The sequence below is a fragment of the Eublepharis macularius genome, chromosome 15 (assembly GCF_028583425.1).
Source record: "Eublepharis macularius isolate TG4126 chromosome 15, MPM_Emac_v1.0, whole genome shotgun sequence".
NCBI classification, from domain to species: Eukaryota; Metazoa; Chordata; class Lepidosauria; order Squamata; family Eublepharidae; genus Eublepharis; species Eublepharis macularius.
The window spans coordinates 13,866,066-13,879,154 of record NC_072804.1 but is presented as its reverse complement, the minus strand read 5'-3'; the positions used below and the strand labels follow the sequence as shown (position 1 = coordinate 13,879,154).

The following is a 13,089-nucleotide window of genomic DNA, read 5'->3' as shown; positions in this document are numbered from 1 at the left end:
TTCTCTCTGAGATGTGAGCAGTTCTATTTGTAATGTACCCTGACTGTTAATCGATTTGGTATCTATCAATGGATGTCGTTTTTAAAATCAAACTCTGCTATAAGAACAGAGAGCTCATAAGAAAACACACTCAAAATATGCTACAAAATCCTCCTATGTGAGACTACAGCTTATGAGGAATGTGAAAAATACCTCTTGGCCAGTAAGGAAGAGAAGAAGGTCTCCTTCCTCCTCTTCACACATATGTATCTGGATTACAGTACGAATAGCTGCCTCAAGGTAATCTCTCTCGGGTTCCGGAGTATAAAAGATCTCCACAGGATGTGTACGGCCAGGGATAGTGAGGAGAGGACAGTTATCAAAATAAATTTGAAACTTGCCGGCATCTAGAGTAGCACTCATAACTATAACCTGCAATAAAGAAGAAAAATCCAAAGCATTATTTGCAAGTTCAAATTAACTCTAACTTTATACACAAATCCTAGAGTAAAATACAATTTTAAAAGATAAAATCCAACACTGTTCACTGTCACATTGTCTTCTAGGCAAGTAGAACCTAGACGTTTTATTTAAAACATGTATACCCTGTCCTTCGAAGAAGCTGAAGGTGGCTTACTGGGCACTGTCTCCCACAATACATGTGCTGAAGACCTGGATCCAGCAATGCACAAATGGAAACACACAGACTTAGAGCTAAACTACAAGAGACAAATTACACGAGGACGCTCACGTGAAGGGAGTTGCAACAATAACCGAGGAGCCAAGTTTTATTGGAAGGCTCTGTCAAATTCTCCACTCTACAGAGCTAGCAAAGATGCTCCTCAGAGGGTTTATTTCCTCTTCACCTCCAGAAGGCTCTGTCAGTTTCACCCCCCTTCTACAAGGCGAAGAGGAAATAAACAAACCCTCTGAGGAGTGATCTTTGCTGGCTCTCTAGCGGGGAAAATTGACAGAGCCTTCCAATAAAACTTGGCTTCCCGGTTCACATTGCGACTCCCTTCATGTGAGCGTCCTCGTGTAATTCATCTCTTGCAGTTTAGCTCTTAGTGCAGTTGTGCTTGCACACCTTCTTACCTATCCTGCCCAGAAACTGGCTGCACGCGACCTTGCTCAGAAATGCAAGCAATGATATGATAGGTTTGACCAAGCACAAGAGGCCATGGCAGCCCCTCTCTTGTATTTCTGCTTGAGCTGAAGAGGAAGAGGACATTTTGCACTGATCCCACCCATTATGCCTCCCTGTGGCAGCAGTGCTCTGTTGAACAAGATCTACTAAAGGACACCACACTGAAAATGGCTAGCGCTTGCGTCAAGGGGCCTTTTCAGTGGAGGCCCCCATGTGGTGGAATAGCTTGACACTGTCCTGGCTCTGCTATTTTTGGTTTCTTTGTGGGTTTTTTTGGGAAAGTTCTGCAAAATTTAGGCAAGCATTCTGAGCTTCCTCCACTACAGTTTTGGCTGAAGGGATCAGTTTTATCTACTGTTGACGTTTTTATAGTTAATGGTTTTTAACTGATTGTTTAACAATACCTTGGATCCACTTGGGAGAAAGGCAGGCAAGAAATACCTTTTAAAATAATCTTGCTGACCTCAACAGGACTTACTTCTGGATAAACATTAATGAGATTGTGGTATACACATCTGATAAGGAGTAGATACTAAAAGATGACAAACTTAAGTTACTTTATGAATTGTAAAGCTTCCATTATGGACAATTTCAGCCACACATACAAACTTTAAAAAATCTTATTAAAAGTTTGAAAACTGATCTTGAGAACATTCTCTATAGATGGATTCTGATGACATTCTACATAGGATATATATCACTGACCTTTAAATCAGATCTCTGCCTTACAACCTCTTTCAAAACTCCCATCAAAATATCAGTAGCCAAGGTTCTTTCATGGGCTTCGTCAAGAATTATTACTCCGTAACGTTCCAGCAAAGGGTCATTCATAGCTTCACGCAGCAGCATACCATCAGTCATGTACCTGACGAGGAAACAAATATTTTAATTTCAGATGTAGTATAAATGCTTTGCTTCCTCCCTTACATCGCTCAAAGATTATTCTCAGCTTTCTCCACCAGTCATATTCCTTCCATTTCCCTTGCAAAAGTTGATGTTTTTAGTCATGAGTTAACAGACAGGTTCCCACCACACAAGATGTGCTCACTGGCAAGAGCTCCACTGCTAGGGGAAGCCCAGTCTCCTTTGCACCCACCTCCTGTTTTCTCTGGCTGGGCTGCAAGATGTGAGTCTCGTCCAGATCCCCCTGCACGACAAGCAAAGAGCCAACAGGTACTGGCATCCCACCAACTGCACCAACTAAGGGTGCCCAGGACCAGAGGAATCCTCTTGCTTATCCCTTTAATAGCAGGTGAGAAGTTGAGGAAAAGCAGTGGGTCGGTGAGCACCCATGGCATATCCCCATTGGTGGGGAACTAGAGTCTGTCAGGAGCGGCTGGCTGCTTTGCAGCCCAGTGGCGGGGACAGATGCTCTGGTGGGAAACCCCTGGACACGCCAGTCCTTCCCCCACTTTGCGGCCAGGGGGGTGGAGCTTTAAGGGGGGAACCACATTGCCTGGCCAGGATGGGGCACAGCCATACGAGGGATGGCTTGCACTCAGGGCAGATGGTGGCTTGCCCAGACAGGTCAGGGCAGAGGTCCAAGAATGACCCTGACCTGTACCTGTACTGCTAGTTAGGCCTTTGCTGTGGTTGCAAGTTATGTTGTCGTTATTCAATAAAATGGCCCTTTATATCCCAACTCTGGTGTCCGCCACTTCATTCTGACTGGGGGGGGGGGCAATGCGGCACTCCCCAGCTGTGGCAACAGCCGCTTGGCTGGGGGGGGGCAGGATTTGCCTCCCCAGAGGAGGGGAAGGAGGACAGGGCTTTCCTGGGCATCCGGGTATGCTGGGGCGGGGGTGGCAGAGACAGAGGCCTCATAAGGCAGCTCTGCCCTACCTCATCAGTCAGCTGCGCCTTGTGACAGACTGGACATTTTCCTTGAATTTATGGATCATAGAATGTACCATGTTCCTGTAGTCCAATATTTCACAAACTGTTGACAACTAAGACACCCAGGACATTACTGTATAGCAACAACAACAACAACCAATTTATATACCGCCCTTCAGGACAACTTAATGCCCACTCAGAGTGGTTTACAAAGTATGCCATTATTATCCCCACAACAAAACACCCTGTGAGGTGAGTGGGGCTGAGAGAGCTCCAGAGAGCTGTGACTAGCCCAAGGTCATCCAGCTGGCTTCAAGTGGAGGAGTGGGGAATCAAACCTGGTTCTCCAGATCAGAGTCCTGCACTCTTAATCACTACACCAAACTGGCTCTCATACAACTTAATTCTTTATTGAGGGTATTCCACAGCTTGGGTGCTATGACTGAGACCTTCTAACTCTACAAATCCATCTAGCCTCCAGAAGTGGGGACGCTTGGAGTAGGGCCTACAATGACTACCTTAACTGGTGGCTTCTTGTGGGAGACAGGGGTCTTTCTGGTTCTTTGGTCCGAGACTGTGTACAAGTATTTAGGTAACAAGCAGCACTTTGAATTGAGCCTGGCAGTGAGTGGGCAGCCAGATAAGAGCTTACAATACTGGTGAAATACAATTGCTATCACTTATATCTGGCAGCAGTGCCCTCCCCCAGGAAAAGCCATTTCTGAAACACACATGAATTGCTTAGAAGTGACGTGGTATGCCTATGTATATCTTTTACACTTCGTTATCTGTACCCAAGCACCGGAGGGAACAACAGAATTTCCCCTCTATCGTGTCCTCATGGGTTCTCCCCTCGTATAGTCCTATTGGCAGAAGCCTATGCTAGAGATCAACAGCAGCATCGGCTCAACTGATTGCACGATAGGTACATATTACAGCTATGTTTGCATTTATGTTTGCTTCAGGCAAACTCCTTACAAACTCCTGGACAACAGAAAATAACTCTAGTTGGCTGAAGCACCTGAATGGAATAAAAAGGGGACTTACAAGGATGCTTTGATTAGTACTATAATTAACGATATGTCTAGACAAGACACTGTCCCAAGTAGGAAAAAAAATTAAGGCACAATGATCAGCAAACTATACTTTGTTTCAAATAAGAGTAAGAAAGAAGTTTCAACTTAACATGAGTCTTGGATGTTCAGTCACCCTTCCCCTCCACATTCATCTGATGTGTTATGTACTGGACTACTCAGAGTTCCTTTCCTTTCTAGAGACAAACGGGTGTTGAAAAGAATAGCACACAGCCCAGCAAGCTTATTGCCTTCTCTCTGCACTGAAGGGGAAGGGCATATGAATATCCAAGTCTCTTAAAAAGCTGACATATCCTCCAGATAATCTTGGGAGAGGAACTCTCTTCACCAGCTGGCCATGGAATATAAAACTTTTCCTAAAGCTGGCAACCTCTTCTGTTTGGAGCATGAGACCGAGCACTTACTTGAGAATAGTTTTTGCACTACTGCAGTCTTCAAATCGAATGGAGTAACCTACTTCTTGGCCCAACATCACATCCATCTCATCAGCGACCCGCTGTGCAACGCTCATCGCGGCAACTCTCCTAGGCTGGGTACACGCCACACCTCTCTTCGGCCCCGGCAGTGATCGCATGTAGTCAACACACCACTGAGGGATCTATCAATGGGAAATAAGGTCTCATTAGATCGTTTATACACAAAAACAAGAGGGATGGAATTTACTTAGTTAGTAAAGACCGACAGGACCTTAATTCAAGGAGCTTCAACTGAACAATGGGGGAGGGGATACATAAATACGCACAAGTACACACCTATACTTCACTAGCAATACATGGAGGCTAAGGAAAGAGTTTAAAATGCCAATTAAATGCAAATTAAATGTGCTTTAAAATAGCCATGTACAAGGGGTGGATCCAATTATCCTCCAAGGATCCATCTTCCACACTTAAGTTGGAGGGAGGCTTCAGACATTGCTCAGTGGAATTAGGAGCCACCACAATACTCCTGCAAGTATATGGCTAATGTCTAAAAATATTTAGTCCCAAAGTAAGTTGATTAACCTATGGCTTTAAATATGGAAGATAATTATTTATATTGCTCTGACATAGGGATGACTAGACCTATTTTCAGACTATGGTTTGGCACTATACGAAGGAGGCCTTTGCTCACACGCACTCTGCTTCCGTCGCATGCTACAAGTCAGTGATTTCAACTTCAATGCGAGCCAACGTTTAAAACTACATAGAAGCCAACAAGCTATAGTTTACACTCCTCCGTACCAGGTTTGCAAATCAGATTCAAATTATCACTTGTAATCCTGGTTTGGAAGGGAGCACAATCAACAACTTGCTGATCTGGATATAAACTGACTGAAAAAGAGGGCTACACAGGAACCAAACCTACCAAAACAAAACAAAAACCTATAAAAGCTGTATGCAAACAAATGCCACTAACTCAGACCACGCAAGGGGTCATTCATACAACACCAAAACATGGTTGTGCACTCTGTGTGAATTATCTCATAGTTTAAAGTGACAGTTCAAAGAAAGTCTAAATCCATTATAAAGCATTCATAATTTGTAACTCCATTAATCAATAACATGTCTTGTGCATATATTAATAAAGGATATAAAAATGAAAATCCACATACAAAATGAGTTTCTTACATAATAGTGAAAAAAATCCACCAGCACGTGTACATTATTTTTTAACATCCAAATTAAATTCTGCAGACTAGTTTCATGAATCAGACTTTAAACAACTATCTGCAATGCCAGGGACTGCCATCCATGGAAACACACAAACAAAAAGGAGGTGCAGGAAAAAAGACACCAGATTTTATTTAAGGCCAACACCCTCCTTAGGACCGCCAGAGAAAAGAACTTACAACCACCAAAATCAAAGGTCTATAATTTCATACAACTTTTGCTATGTTAAGTCTGACAACACCTTGAGCTATATTTTATCACTCCCAAGAACAACAGTAACGTGCTAAAACTGAAAAGCTTCAAGTAACCACTACAAACAGCCTTACATGAAACCATCTGGGGGAAGGGACCATGAAGGTTCAAGTAATTAAAATGTTTCATTAATCAGCTGAAAAAATAAGGAAGCCTCCACATCCAGAAGCAGTAACCCCATAAATCCTGACTTTACAGAGCAACATCGGGGGAAGGCCTTGGCCTCTGTACCCTTGTTTGTGGCCTGTGCAGAGCAGCTGGTTGGCCACTGAATGAGAGAAGATGCTGGGCCTGAATGGAGCACTGGCCTGATCCAGCAGGGCTTTCGTTATGCTCTTACGAAAGTTGTTGCGATGCTGAGAATAAAGAAGCAATCTTTTCAACCACAGAGAAATGGGCACCTGCTCAAGACAAACTGGCCTTGAATATAAAGGGAATGTAGGAGACATCTCTTTATTTACTTACTACAGAAGAGCGGGAAGCCAGGATTCTCTGAACCCTGCTCAGCATCCAGAAAATTAATATATTTGACATCTGTATGTATTCAAATAGTCCTAGGATCCTACTATACTGCAGATGTCCAACATGTTGGCATGGCCTTTTACAGGAACATAATGTTTCTACTATGTCATACTTTCCCCCTCTTTGGACAGCTGCTATGGCACAGTGGTTGAGTGGCTGGGCTGTGAATCAGCACTCTCCTGGTTCAAATCCCACTAGTGCCATAAGCTCAGTAGGTGGCCTTTGGGCAAGCCACTCCTCTCAGTCCCAGCTCCCCAGCTGCATTGTAGGGATAATAATACACTGCCTTGTTCACTGCTCTGGGTGGGGCACTAATCAGTCTAGAAGCAGTATTAAGTGCTGCTGTTATTGTGGTTATTATTATTATTGTGATTTTATTGCCTATTTCCTGTAATTTTATCTACTGCTGTAACCTGCCCTGAGCCCGCTTGTGGGGAGGGCGGGCTACAAATTGAATAAATAATAATAATTATTATTATCGCTGAATTCCTCCCTTTGCTCCATATTGATACCTAGTAACATGGTGGAGCATTTGTCTGGCTGCATACAAGGATTTTTGATCGTAGTTCAGGAAAGAACTTTTGAAATATCTGCCTTTTGACATCGATTACATAGGACCCAGGAGCCACACATACTTCACTTCTGTGAGCAATCTTATTGACACCTGTAGGATGAATGACTGCTGTAAAGCTGATGACATGAGAAGATATATGCAGAATGCGAACTAAGAGCAAGTGTACTACAATATTTTCTAGTGATACAAGTCCATTTCAGTGCAACATTTACAATATTTTATCCTTTCCATGAACTCCCAGAGCACACTGTTCCCTGCACCTGCAGCTTTTGAGAGCAGCATATTCGGCATACCAGTATCAGTTTGACTCAATGCCGCCAACAGAACTAAATCCCCTAGTGTTACAACTGAGACTGCTATCTGCATATGTAATACATGTTTCTCATTTTGTATTTTCAGGGGGCTACAGTAAAGTAATTCAACTGCTATCAACAAACTAGATTTGGAATGCAAATAATGACAGCAGATTTTTCAAAAAAATTATTCTAAATACTACATTCAAGAAAGCAACCAGAATATCACTTATTTGTAGATTAACACACTTGTACTGAGTAATTCAACGTCACTTAACTTCTTATGAAGAGGTAACAGACCCTGCAGTGACAGGCAGGGTGGGGGAGAAAAGAGAAATTTCGGTACATCATTTTCTCGTCATTAAGCAACTGAAAGGTTCATTTAACAGATCTCGCTCAAAAGGGTGAGATCTGCAACGTGTCAGTGCACAAGGAATTTCTTTAAGGACCCTGAAATATTGCTGATACACAATGAATAATGTCACATAGTCTTCAAAATGGTTAACACATATTACACAAAATAGTTACAAATTATCATAAGGGGGGGGGGGCACTCACCTGTGTTGTTTTACCAGAGCCTGTCTCACCCACAAGTACAAAAGACTGGTGCCGAATCAAGATATCAGTAAACCTTTCCTTGTATTCCCAGACAGGGAGCTGAAGCCGTTTCTTTAAGATCTCGTAATAACGAGGTGTGTGTGGTAGGTTTGTAAACGGATTTATACCCTGCGGAAGCACAGCTGGCTTTAAAGATGGCAACCCAACGCCAGCAATGAGTGCAGAATTGGTTGAAGGGCGTAAATCCTTTTCTTTATCTCGTTCCCTCTCACGATCTCGATCTCGGTCTCGGTCTTTGGAGCGGTCATCACGTTCCCGTTCACGATCCCGATCCTTCCTAAATGGTTTTCAGGATACAGGGGGGGGAAAGGTAATACATAAAAAACACCATATATAATAACTGTGCTTAAATACTGCTATTCTAAACAGATTAGTATCCCACTCAGAGTGAAGAAAAATATAAAGTTAACTGACATGTTAACAAATACTTTTTTTTTTTTTTAACTAATTTGTGTTTTCAGAGGACCCATTTGGAGACAGCAGCTCGGAGGAGAAAGGCACAGGGACTAATCATTTGCCAGCTGTAACAAGATAGCACAATGATCTTCTAGTTCTGCCCACTCAGGCAGAATTTAATGATGGTTCTACTACACTATCTATAGCATAGGCAGTATTTCTAACAGAAGCAGACATGGTTCCAACTGCATTTGGCAAATGAATCATCCACATCACATGATGAAACAGAGCCATAGACACAAATGTGGTTGAAGTCTTCCTTCACTTCTCCTTATGGTAGGCCTTGACAAACTTTCTTTGGTTCTAGGAGCCAGGCCAAAAATTTAAGAGCCAGACACATTTTTTTAGCCCAAAGTAAAAGAAAATAGCCGTGAAAGCTATTTTCTTTTCCTTTGATCTTGGTTCCATGAAACTCTCTTATACTATAGTTACATTTTTTTTAGCCTTCAGGTTTTGTATTTTAAAATTACAGTATCTTCTAATTATTACTACTACATAGACTAATCTTAAACTCTACAGTTTCTTGGAATTTTATTAAAACTATGAAAAAAGTGTTACAGTAGTGGCAATCTTCGTTGTCACTATTGTAACAAAAAGTTAACCTCTAACCCTAACTACTCCCTAATTTCCTTACTGCCCTGATGGCATCACTTATTTTGGAATATCAATTTTTAGAAATATTAAGTATATGATTATGCTGAACTTCCATAAGTTGACTGCTGATTAGGGATGTGTGAATCGGGTTTCCGATTCGGGTAAAACACCCAAATCGGACGCGATTCACAAAGATTTGGGATTTCAGAATCGGGCCCAGGATCCCAGCTTCCCAAAGCAATTCGTATGCCCCTTTCTTTCCATGCCGCTGCAAAGCTGCAGGGAAAGAGACATTTAAACTGCAGATCAGATGCTTGGCGGGGAAATCCCCGCCAAGCAGCTGATTCGCGCTGACAGCCACAGCGAAAAGGCACTTTAAACTTTATCTAGGTTGCAGGGGGATTCCCCCTGCGACCAAGATAGAGTTTAAAGGGCCATTTTTGCTGCTACTAACATTGAGCAGTGGCAAAAGGGCCTTACTGTGCTCCTCCTGGGTTGCCGGGAGGGGGGGGGGGTCCCCTGCGACCCAGATGGAGTTTAAAGGGCCATTTCACCGCCGCTTGCATTGCCGGGGGGGGGGGGGTAGTTTGCCGGTGTGCTACAAATCTTTACAGAGCACACAAAAGCAGGACAAAGAAGGGATTCTCGAAGTGGCTTTGCACACCCCTACAGCTGATATATCTTCGGATTTGGACAGATGGGCAATTTTAAACCTGTCATTATGGGACAGACACATTATACCTAGAATTACATATGTTTTCCATGTAATTTCTTTTCATATATCCTGAGGATTCATTCATGAAATTAGCACTTTATGTGGGCCTTACTACCTTGGAATTCTATGAAGAGGATGTAGCTTCCATTTAATGAAGGAAGATTTGGCTTTCCTGATCATAGTTTATATCATCAAGCGTACTGTTAACTTGCACTAATTATTGGAATTGCTCCCCCAGGTAGATTATCTATCCTGGGCTCTTTTGGAGGCATCCTTTCTGGTCCCCCTATTTATATGTTCCCCCTCTATTTATGCTAAAATGGATCCTGTTACACCAGCAATTTCTAGTTACAAAACTGTGGAGCACAATGTCACGACAATATCAATTCAACCCATTTTTACATGTTCAATTACATTATCGGCCAATCCAGATTTTAAAATTTGGAAGAAACTTTCTATAGAAGGTTTGGACAGATTTTTACTTTGGATCAGTTGACAATCTATAATGATGTGTTTCTGTCATTTTCTCAACTGGGGACTTGATATGACTTGTCAGCTTTTGCTGAATGGAAATATTTACAACTACTACATTTGTTGGTATCTAAATATGGTCTTGCAGCACTGAGTATTCCAAAGTGGAGGTGGACACGAACCAGGAAAAAAAACAAACTGTGTGGTCCGTCCCGTTTCATGAACCATGAACTTGCCCCAGTTTGAGAACCTGTTCGTGGTTCGTAGGGTTTAAATACTCCTTTCTGTGCTGCTGCAAAGTGGAACGGAAGGGGGCATTTCACCCCCCACCAGCTTGGATCAGCTGCTTGGCCCAACAATCAGCTGATCCGGGGTTTTTAATGCCCCTTTCCGTGCTGCTTCGCAGTGGCAGGGAAAGGGGCATTTCACCCCCCACCAGCTTGGATAAGCTGCTCGTCGGGGAGATCCCAACAATCAGCTGATCCGGGGGTTTTAATGCCCCTTTCTGTGCTGCTTAGCAGCGACAGGGAAATAGATAATTTGATTCATTATGTCCTGAGATGCTCTCTCCTTTTAGACCCCAGAAACAAATTTATTTCTAATATTTTGTCCTTGTGCGAAGGGGTTTCAGACATGGAAAAATAATATTTTTGTTAGCTGATGAGGACCCTTAAGTTTCTAATAGAGTTGCTTTGTATGCATTAGCGGCAAGAAAGATTAGCTTGATATGTATGGAATAATAGTACAATTGTGTTTTGAATATGTTTTAATCTGGATCTGACCCTGTGCGGCTGTGTTCTATATTATGTTGTTTTACACTGTTATGACTTATGGTCGATACAATAAATTACTCCTCCTCCTCTTCTACATGGAGCAGTAATTAAGGAAATAATTAAGGAAAAGTCACTGTTAGTTTTCAGAATAGTTACCTTAGTCATTTGCCCCAACTTGGATAGCCCAGGTGAGCCTGATCTCATCAGATCTCAGAAGCTAAGCAGGGTGAGCCTCAGGGTGGATCAAAAATCAATGATTTTTTTTAAAAAAAAATAAAAATCGTATTTTTTAATTTAAATTGGATTTTTAAAAATTTAAATGATTTTTTTAATAAAATGTTTTTGAGGAAAAATCTATCTAAACATAGTTTTCTATTTAAGATACATTATATTCCAAAGGTTGTCATCATGAAATAAGGATTAGTTTTTAATTATGCAGCATGAGGCTGTATATTCATGCAATGTTTAAATTTTTTGGTAAACTAATTCCATTAATCCATTCATAATGTCATGCCCTTCCAGAGGTTTCTGTAAGATTACTGGGCAATTTTTTTATCTAAAAGGTATTATCACAGTTTTGGTTCTATCTAGAAGATATCACAGCTTGGTTTTATAGTTCTCAAAACTGTGAATTTGTGTCTGCAGAGATCATGTCTCTTCTTCACAGTAAAAAAGCTATAAAATAAACAAACACCATTGAGAAAAATACTTTAATCCCATGGTTCCTTTGCAAATCTTTGTACACAGAACCAACCCCTTACCTCTTAAGTGCTAAGGTTCAAAAAAATCAATGAATAGAAGATTGTTGGGAGTAGAACAGCTAAGTGTGAGGAGTCTTTATGTAGAAAAGAAAGCCTTTATGTAGAAAACCATGATTTAAATCTAGTCTTGCTGACTAGTGATTTAAATTATGATTTAAATCAAATAGATTTAAATCAAATCCACCCTGGTGGGCCTTGGTTAGTAATTGGATGGGAGACCTCCAACAAAGACTAGTGTTGCTGAGGGAGGCAATGGCAAACCACTTCTGTTAATCTCTTGCCATGAAAACCCCACCAGGGGTCACCATAAGTTAACTATGACTTGAGGGCACTCACCACGATCACGTTAGTCATTAATTAAGCTATCTAATCTGTTCTGGCTTGCTTAGATCATCTAAAATACACCCAACATGGTGTATAAAATTTCACTTTGGAAGACAAGACATAACTGTAGAACAGAGTACAATAGTTTTCAAACTTCCACGCTTCACAGGCCCCTTTTCACACTGCAAATATACAGGGAACTCAATATTGTAGTGAATTATGGGTTTCTGATTAAACATGAGTTAGGATGGAGGAAATGCAAACTCAGCTTGGGTTTAACATCTGACACAGCGCTCCCTTTAAAAAGTGTGTGTGTGTGTGCGGGGGGGGGGGGGGATCAGCTCCCAAGAGTGTGTCTGGTGGCAAGAGCAGCTTCACCATTCCCTCCCTTCCACCCTGCATGCTTTCGCTAGCACAAAAAGGCTGTAGGAGCAGGCTGTTATTACCACCAGTTCCACATCTTGTGGGTGGACTACATTATTTTTAAGACATATGCTGTTCACATGGTAAATGTGAAATGGACTGGTGTTTTCTCAATGCATGCAGAGCACTGCTATGGCCCACTGGGCTTGACTATCACACCTCAAAACATATCAATAACCTCCTCTGAGGGTGCGCATATCAAGGTCATCATTTGCAGTCTCGTCTTTCAGAGAAGCTTGCCTGTCAATACAGATGTTTTCAGTGAGGATTCTGTTAATCTTACAAGTAGGTGAACTGATTAAATCACTGATGTGTAGTGGAAAAGATGGAGACTTGAATTAAATTGTTGATACACCATTTCTACTCATGGTAGTTATTTATGCTCATAGAATAAGGGAGAGAGAATTTAACTGATTCCCCCCTCACAATGCAGCCCCAACTCTGACCTCCTGTGATGATGCTGGGAGTGCTCTGGCCTGTGCAAACACAATTTTGGAAGGCAGAGAAGAATGCTTCGGGGCGGGGGGGGGGGAGAGCCGGAAAGTCACTGTCCATACAGTACAGCTCTGCTTGCCTGGTTCAGGATCCAAACCCAAGGTTCCAAATTT

General features: G+C 42.0%; 1 protein-coding gene across 1 annotated transcript in view; it reads right to left on the bottom strand.

Moving 5' to 3' along the window:
• DHX15 (DEAH-box helicase 15) overlaps positions 1-13,089 on the bottom strand; it is a 57,607-nt gene that overhangs the window by 31,996 nt on the left and 12,522 nt on the right. The window contains exons 2-5 of the mRNA XM_054998819.1: positions 7,905-8,241; positions 4,461-4,654; positions 1,832-1,991; positions 193-411 (exon numbers count right to left, since the gene is read on the bottom strand). Coding sequence (XP_054854794.1) covers positions 193-411; positions 1,832-1,991; positions 4,461-4,654; positions 7,905-8,241 — 910 coding nt within the window. The remainder of the gene's footprint in view (positions 1-192; positions 412-1,831; positions 1,992-4,460; positions 4,655-7,904; positions 8,242-13,089) is intronic.